Genomic DNA, 9140 nt, shown 5'->3' on the forward strand with positions numbered 1-9140 from the left:
CTCAAATGGAATATTATCGATTCATCTTACTGCATTTGTATTTGACAATTTGATGTCTTCGCGGTAGTGTTTGAAAGAAGGTTATGTTAATGCATACCCTGCATTGGCAACCTTCTTCCGCAATGTTTTATCTTTGATCTCCCGCATGAAATTTTGAGCGATATGTCTAATGCGGTAAATATGCGTCGAAGGAGGATCTTGCCAGCCATTATCAATGTTTTTATAGGCACGCACAATTAATGGGTTTCTGTATGAGATCAAACATAAGTTAGGTCGAGGAGCAACATGCAATCAGAGATTTTTTAGGAAAAAATTCTATCCACCAACAGTCTCCCTTTCAACTAGTGCAAAGGCGATTGGAAAAATATTGATGTTGTCATCTTATTCCACTGCCATCAGTAGTGTTCCTTTATATTTCCCGTACAATCATGTACCATCAATTTGCATAATAGGTTTACAGAAAGAAAAACCTTTGATGCATGGTTGATACATCCAGAAGAGTCTGTGGAATATGTCATTACCACTAATACAAGTCTCGTTTGGGGCATACACCGACAACGTTTCCAAATTGACAATAGTCTTTGTAACATAATGCTTAAGTGCTACCAAGTATTTTGGAAGTTTTTTGTATGACTCCTCCTAATTGCCAAACACTTTTTCAATTGTCTTAGTCCTAACTATTCATGTCTTTCTGTATGATGGAATATAGTTGTATTGTGTATCAATATGTGATATTATAGTACTCACCTTTAATAACAGATTGTCGTTAATGATAGAAAAAAATTCATCGCATATTAACTGAGAGCTGAGTTTGTGATGGTCATGTATTGGGTTCGTGATTAAGCAAGTGCGAACTGGACCCATAAAAGCTATCTCCCAAGAATCACTCCTCTCCCGGTAAGATGCTGACAACCGAAACAGACATAGCTCATTACGACAAAGATCTTATACCTTGTTGCATTAGTTCGATCAACCATATAATCAGCTGATAATTCCACATGATACTTTTTAATGGCTCTGGCATAGTATTATTTTGTGCGAAACTTGTCTCCTTCTTTCAATAATCCTTGAATTTGCACATAAGGATTGTGAAATATATCCGACTCTTACTGGTGGTCGACAATTTCATCGTTCACCATTTCATCAACCAATAACTCGTCTTCTTCTTCTTCCTCGTCAATAACGTCGACTTCAGCTTGTTCGTCGTCATCAGTTTCACAAAACACTTATGACGGATCAACGAACTGAGACAGTTGATTTTGTTGTGTTAAAATATATAACTTAATATCATTGAACCCAAATTGTTCATGACTAAGAAACATATGATGAACATCGTCATTATCTCGAATCTTCAACTAATAAAACTTAACTTAGTTGTCTGCAAAAAAACATCGGATTTTTGTAGATGATTTGTCTCACCTGACTACACTGCAATTTATTTTCTATTCTTTGTGTCAAATGTGAAAAATTTGATCGTCTATTTATTGTAAACCGAGTACCTTCTATGTTAGGAAAATTAAAACCAGATAAGTCACATTCAAATATTTCATCATCGGTATGGGCATTGATCATGTAATGTGGTGATGAAGCCATTTTCGTAAGATACAATATAAGTTTAGTGTATTGTAGGGATGCACATTGATCCCGTATTAGCATGCAGTTAAATATGGATAATGGTGAATATCCATAAATCAAGGTATGTGTAATGGGGTAAAAATATTATCTAGATAGTTCGTTGTGTAAAAATGCCAAAAAAAAAATACTTGTATGTTTTATTCTTGCGCCTATTTGCTACAAGCATGAGGTTGATCAAGAATGCAGTCACTCACCCCAGTCAACGAGAAGTCATTCACATTCCCCTACGCAATAAAGTAAGTTTATCTTAAATCTTCTAATTTATTAGACTTTATACTACAACTGACTATAACTAATATATTTTCAATCTTTTCGATCTAGGTGGTCAGTTAAGGGGATGAACTACAACAGGTGTCCCAAACATGCGGTAGTAGTCTATCGCAATCTTTTAAACCACATTGGATTCAAAACCTCCGACGTGTTCGGGAGATTGGCATCAACAAAGAGTCGATGGTCAATAGGATTATTCTGATTGGAGAGACTTCGCAAAAGAGATGTATCATCATTGGAGGAATCAACGTCAACACATCTTAAAAGAACCAACCATACATGGTGCTAGACTAACTCAATATTATATGGCATGGTTTAGGTCAGTCACAACGCCATAGTTTGTGTCTGAGCCAAGGTATTTGATTGATTCACGCCAACGAGCTTCGTCAACATACATCCAACAACAAATCCCTGCTCAAGAACGATGTCAATCCACACAAACCCAACCACCAACCTTAAACCATCATCCTACCATATACACTCAACCACCAAACACCCAACCTCACAATCAATTCATGTCACACACTCAAACTTAAAACCAGGAACCAAACCCTAACCACCAACAACCATACACAGCCACCATATTTGTCTATAGTCTAGATGATTTATACGATTCAACATCATGCAATCATAACCTCCCACTTATGAACACTCAAAGATCTCATCGCCATAACACTCAACCATTGTTTGACTTTAATACATCACATGAACCATTGTTTCGTTTCCAAAACGATTTGATGTCTCAATCCGGGCAACCATACCGTCCACAAATCACCCAACCACAACGATCCAACTACGACAACATAGGCACGACAGTGTCGTTGGCGGCAACCCCCCTCCCCCCAACTATTGGGGGAAAATGATGATAAATTAGTCACATACCGCCGGACCTTCCACCGGACCTTCACACCAACCACCATTGCATCATGTCAACACTCAAAGACCCTAAACACCTCAGAGAAATCGTGGAAAGACCTCAAAGGCATGCTAGTGCACCGGATGTGGAACATGGAGCATTTCAATCGGACGAATCATTTAATCTTCTTGTCAATTGTTATGTATTTTAACTTTATATTATAATATTAATAATTATTTTTCATTTACCTATTTATTTCAATTTTATATAAATATAACATTTTTTTAAAATTAATATTACAAGCATGCACCATGTCAATTGCATTGACTTCATCTGCATGCATGTGCCATTGCTATTGACATCTAAGCTCAATGTCAACATGCATGTGTCAATCCGACCCAACTGACGCATACTTTAGAGGGGTGCATAAAAAAATGTTATATTTATAAATAATTTAAAATAGTGATTATTTAAAAAGTTTAATTGAAAAACTTGCTTATTTAAATAAAAATTCGGCATCTTAAGTTCCTTATATTAAGGTGTCAAAATATAATATATATTTCAAATGTGATGTTTTTTGCAAAGGATTTCTATTTCTAATGTAATGTTCATATAAGAATATAACAGTACCTACATAATATTTTGAAATTTTGAAATCTTAAGTGGAAAATATGCCCCAAATGTCTTGAGTAGAAAACTCATCCATGGTTACATCACAGCCTCTAGAGCAACATGCAATATTTCAAAAACCAATTTGACTATTCCTATTTATAAAACTAAATTACAAATCAACTTCAAAAAATTTCAGCAAAGAGAAAAGGAAACCAAAATAAATGCTCATAATAGCAATCAATTGTCTAAATCTACAATGTGTGATCCCTCCTGAGATCAATGTTGTTACCACTTACATAACAGCTACTACTGATACTGCTTCCAACCGAACGACGTCGAAGAATGTCGATGCGGTTACATATCTACCGGTCCCCAGGAGTTTTGATCATCAAATGATTGAGGGTCTCTTATCATTGGTTTAAACCTTGGTCTTGCTTGTTGGTTTTTTCCCACCGGAATTCCCCAGAATGATTCAGAGTTTTCAAAGAATATGTAAAATGCAACTGCTGACACTAAAAATAGTCCTAAAAGCACCAAGTATATCTGCCACTCTGCATGTTTCAAAACAAATTTAAAATGTCAAATTCAATGGACATTACATTCTGAATTGTGTTATTTTGACAAACATGTTAGACAGTAATTTGAATGCTTAACCAATATAACAAGGTACTGTAACTCATTAATCATCCACTGTAGGTAATTAACCACAATTCTGAACGTCATTAACCATAATTTTTCATGTATGCCGGTGAATGGATATCATGTTTATTTTATCACCTGAAAATCGTGTATATTTGAATAAAATTTGGATGATTGATGAGTATCATGTATATATGAACACTTGAAATTTGTGGTTAGTGACGTTTAAGATTATTGTTAATTACATTTAGTAAACGGTTAATGAGTTGAAAAACCTTGCTTGAATTTGTAGTGCATATTCTTTAACTATTCACCAAAAATAACAAACCACGTATTTGAATTTTGTGTTAACTAACCATCAAAAAACTATTGTCAAATTTGTGTTAAAATATTATTTCTGATATATTCTATGGTCCCACAAAGGACATGTGTGGACTTGAGAGAGAGAGGGGAGGGGGAAGAGAGATAACCTTTCCAATCTTTAGGTACATTAAGTTTAGTGACCAATGCTCCCCATTCTACTGAGGTTGTAAGGACAACCCTGCATAAAACGATAAAAGCTCAGGACCAATAAAGTTGATTTATTAGGCTAATAAACACGAACTTTTTGGCATATGATGATTGATAATACATAAAAAAATGTGGCAAATTAAACCAATAGAGCATGGATGGACAATTACCTTTCACTAGGACAGAACTCCAAAGTTGCAATAGTTGTACCGAGGTGTAGTCTCTTGCTATAATGGTGTATCTGCATCTTTTTTACTTCAACAACACATATGTCTCCATCTTTACTTGCCCTAAAATTATAGCAATCCGATGAGTTCAAGATTATACAAGCAAGGTAAGGTGCTCATCACATCACAAGTTTACTTTTTTATTAAAAAAAATGAACAGATTTTATCTGATGTGTGCTATAAATATTTGACAACAACATATTTACAATTTTAAGTTTCTTTCTTTGGTAGTTTTAAACAAGCAATCAAATTCGTATTAAGTTGAATGGTCCCAAAGAGAAAACAGCGCAGCTATTTGGATACGGCATAAATTAGAAATGAACATGATAACGTAGAACACAATTAGCTACGCTGTTTAAGAAAAGGTAGAACAAGTGTTTAAGAAAAGGTAAGGAACACAGAAGTTAAAGAACTCGGCAATTAAGAAAGAAAAATGATTTGGTAATCTGTCTGAGACCTAGATGACTTATATGTGCAAAGGTTGAAAGGGTTTACAGGAGAAGAAACTCAAAAAAGCAATCACTGCAAGCTAAACTTAAATGCAATGCTATAGGTTGAAAAACAGAGATCGTTTAATAAGATGGAAAATCATGATAAGTGCAAACATTCTTTTCTTCACACTTTAGTTTTGGCAATATGACCAAAATCAAAATCTCACCTCACAATTCAAATGACTTAAATGTGCTATAATATAGACAATGTGTTATCAATCAAATAAGAAAACGACTGGCATGTATTACTACAAGGCAAATATAGGTTCTTACAGAGAAAGGTATTTCCCATCGTGGCTAACAGACATTACTGAAGCCGACTTCCTAAGCAGCCTCTTATGCCCAATTTTGTTCCATGAACTCATGTCCCAAACTGAAGTTAGAGACTTATCCCCTGCTTAAAATTAGAGGCATCGATGATCAAGGCCATACTTGATCAAAAGAGAATTGACAGATATACAAATAAAAAATTAAAACTCTAGAATATACTCAAAACAAGATACTCGTATACCTTTTTGAACGGCACAAAATAGAAAAGGTTTGGTTCCATCCTTGGAAAATCGGCATAATTCAATTTTTTCATCCTAAACATACATAAATAAAAAATTTCGATCAAGGGGTACAAGTAACTGCACAGGTTCTTGTCAAGAAAAAACTCCAGAGAAAGTTCTGAAATCAATCACACTATACCGAGTTGCGAGACAAAGTAGTCACAGGAACACCATCTTCAACTTTCCAAATTCTTGCTGAACCATCCGTAGAAGTTGAAGCTAGAAATTCAGAGTCTAGACTGAAGTAAGACAAAACGAAGTGCAATACCGTAAGTATCACTGTATCAAAACTTTAAGGAACAAGATGTTTATAATATAAGCACACTGTAATTGTGTAAAACATTGTATCTGCATAAAATTATACTGGATGCATAAACGAGAGCATTTATAGAAGGATCTATCTACTGGATGCATAAACGAGAGCATTTATAGAAGGATCCAGATAGAGAGTTGCTCAATAATTTTCTACCTGAAATCCATATCCCGCACAGATTTGTGTGCTTTTGGTTCCTCCAAAATTATGCTCATGCTAGGCCACTCCATAATTCTGAGACATCCGTCCTACACGAGTTAAGGATCAATCAAAGTAAAACAAACAAGACTCACTTCGGAAGAGGAAGAACTCAAAAGTGCCACAGCCCACGGGAAATAAATGCAATTGGTTGGAATCTAGAGTGATGCTTACCAACCCACCAGCAGCAAATTTAGATCCATCAACACTAAATGTAATACATGTTTGGGAACCAATACCCTGTAGAGGGATTAGTTCCTTGGCCAACAGCTTCATGTTTGCTTCATGACCATACAGCTCAAACAATCTGTAAGCCACAAAGAAAATCTTCAATCTACACATGTTTGGTTTTGTCTCCAATGGAGAAAAAATGGTAACTCGAGATAAAATATCTGCAAACAATGCTTAAGAAACAAATATGGCTTTGTTTGGTAAGGTCAAACTGCAAGCTTATAGGGTATAAGCTCGTATAATCAAAGTAAAGCTTGTTAGTCTATTATGCCAACAAGAAACTGTACAAAAGAACTCTGGTACAACTGAGCCTACAGTTTTATATTTTCTTTTAAATTTGATTAAATGTCGGTCTTCTGATCCGAAAGTTATTTAAAGTGGCAGTATGCAGTAGCTGTAATTTTGAGAAATGCAAAATGCTAGCAAGGTTTCAAACCCCATGATGAATACAAAAGAAGCTTACTTGCAGCTACCATTGCTTAAAGAGCACATAAAATCATCGCCGTTAGGGTGCACAGCAATAGCAACAGGATCACCTTCCTCTGCTTCTAACACAAAATTGGCCTGAAAGATCAATTAAACAATAATCTCATTAGAACCACACAAAAATTGTTCTTCCAATTCGTCATTCCAAAAGCTCAACATTAGAAACACAATTCAATAACAAAATTAGTGTATAATAACAATTACACCCCTATGAAGCACAGACACGTGTGGCGGTGTCCTATACGCGTCTGTGCCCGACACTTGTATGACACACATACGTGTTGGAAAAGTCTTACGAGTAGATGATCCATACTCATGCACAAAACAGATTAATGTTTCAAATGGATTACTCTACTCACTCAACACACACGTAACTAAACACATATATACAGAGATTAATAATCGAAGAGTAATACCAGAGGAGAAGTAGACATGGAAACAGTTTTAGGGTCGAAAGAGAAAATCTGAAGCAAAGAAGGAGATGAATTCCCACGCCTGGACCTTCCGAGAACAACTAAATTGAGATTTTCAGGCCTCCGAATCCACGAGCCGCATGTAACCGGACCCTGAGGTGACCCTGAATCATTCTCCATCAAAATATTCTGAAATTGGAAACTTCGCTTTGTTTTTTTTTCTCAATTGCAGAAGTGAAAAACAAGGGTTTCTTCTGAAATGGTTGATTCGGAATGTTTATATATAATATAGAGAGTGAAAAAAAGAAAACAAGGTCAATGAATAGGGCGCAAGTAGGACACAAACTGCCTTTACTTTGTTTTTATTCATTCATTATTATTATTATTACTATCAACTAGACATGCCTCACTTTTTGTATCTGCTTTCAGAGTTAGGTTTATCAGATTTCTCGTGATTTAGGTTTATAGATAACTTTAATAAAAATCAAAAAGTTTTTAACAATTAAATAATTGAATTAATTACTTTTTTTACTAATAAAGTGTTATTATAAGAATATTTGAAGTGATTTGTTTAATGGGGGAAAGGAGGATGGGTTCGGCTAACATTGTCAACTGTGAGAATATTCGTTAAAGATTACGCGGCATTGTATAGAGATGGTTAAGATGTGCCGCATCGTGACAAATTCACCGTACAACAATAGTAAAGTACAATTTGGTTAACCCTTTCCTTTTTTGCTATGTGATTCTTTTTTACAAAACTTTTAATATACTTGTTTATATAAGTCGTGCGCATATATGGATCTAGAATTCGTTATTAATTCGGGCAATTTTATATTATTTATATAAATGATAAATACATTCATGTATATAACAAGATGATGATATCATTATTTTAACTTAAAATGTAGATAATACAAAATTATACTATCATTATTGTCAAACTTAAACACGTCTCAACATTTACGAATAGTTATTATTTTGTGTCTTCGTGTTTTAAATTTGATAATGTTTAACACTATTGAAATTATATTTATCTATCTATTTAATCAAACAATCATTCTACAATTTATCTAATGTATATTTAACTTTCTGTAGTTGTTTACATAAAAAAATTAAAATATTAATTGAGATTAATATAAATATGATTTTGAGGATAATATATAATCTCAATGGTCAATTAATTACGAACATTCAAATATTATTTTTTAATTTATTGGGTTTTAATCTAGACTCTACTTAATAAAAACACATAAGAACTTACAAATAGATTTTATGATCATGTTTCATAATTATTGTAGCACCGTTAAGCAAAGAAAGTGAATATTGTGGTGCCACAGGTTATGAAGATTGTATATCCATGGACAAAGGCATTGCAGCATGCCAATGAACATAAGTTCACGTGGGGTGCCATACATCCCAAAATGAAAGGAGCTACCACACAATATTTGTGTAAGTAGTCCAGTGATGCAACATTTTCTATCGGCCCTAATGTTATGGTCAATGAGACATTTTATGTTTAAATACCGCATTCTGGAAACTTCAAACATTCAATCTATCAAGTAAGTTATTTCATACAGTGCACCTTCTTTATTTTAACATATTTTTTGGCAAAGAATTTGATTTCTCATATTGGTACTTTAAGTTTCTTTCGAGTATTTAAGAAATACATAGTTGAAGGAAAAAGTTCTCCCATCAATGTAATGGTTTG

The 9140-nt window shown here is 34.3% G+C and overlaps 1 protein-coding gene across 1 annotated transcript; it reads right to left on the minus strand.

The window, feature by feature from the left end:
- Positions 1–3419: 3419 nt before the first annotated feature.
- Positions 3420–7886, minus strand: LOC127092232 (SEC12-like protein 1). The gene is made up of 10 exons (XM_051031079.1): positions 7436–7886; positions 6997–7097; positions 6477–6609; positions 6261–6352; positions 5931–6030; positions 5752–5824; positions 5514–5634; positions 4693–4812; positions 4483–4553; positions 3420–3924 (listed from the first exon to the last, which is right to left on the minus strand). Exons 1-10 carry the CDS (start codon positions 7610–7612, stop codon positions 3728–3730), a joined length of 1185 nt encoding a protein of 394 aa, XP_050887036.1. The 5' UTR covers positions 7613–7886; the 3' UTR covers positions 3420–3727.
- Between the last annotated feature and the right edge of the window lie 1254 nt (positions 7887–9140).

The sequence above is a fragment of the Lathyrus oleraceus genome, chromosome 6 (assembly GCF_024323335.1).
Source record: "Lathyrus oleraceus cultivar Zhongwan6 chromosome 6, CAAS_Psat_ZW6_1.0, whole genome shotgun sequence".
In the NCBI taxonomy this organism is placed as follows: domain Eukaryota; kingdom Viridiplantae; phylum Streptophyta; class Magnoliopsida; order Fabales; family Fabaceae; genus Lathyrus; species Lathyrus oleraceus.

Excerpts from the sequence above, each read along its gene's own strand:
- LOC127092232 (XM_051031079.1), bottom strand. The coding sequence starts at position 7,612 with ATGGAGAATGATTCAGGGTCACCTCAGGGTCCGGTTACATGCGGCTCG. Across the intron at positions 7,098-7,435 it reads CCATGTCTACTTCTCCTCTG|GCCAATTTTGTGTTAGAAGC; the intron begins GTATTACTCTTC and ends TTGATCTTTCAG. Across the intron at positions 6,353-6,476 it reads AATTTGCTGCTGGTGGGTTG|GACGGATGTCTCAGAATTAT; the intron begins GTAAGCATCACT and ends TAACTCGTGTAG.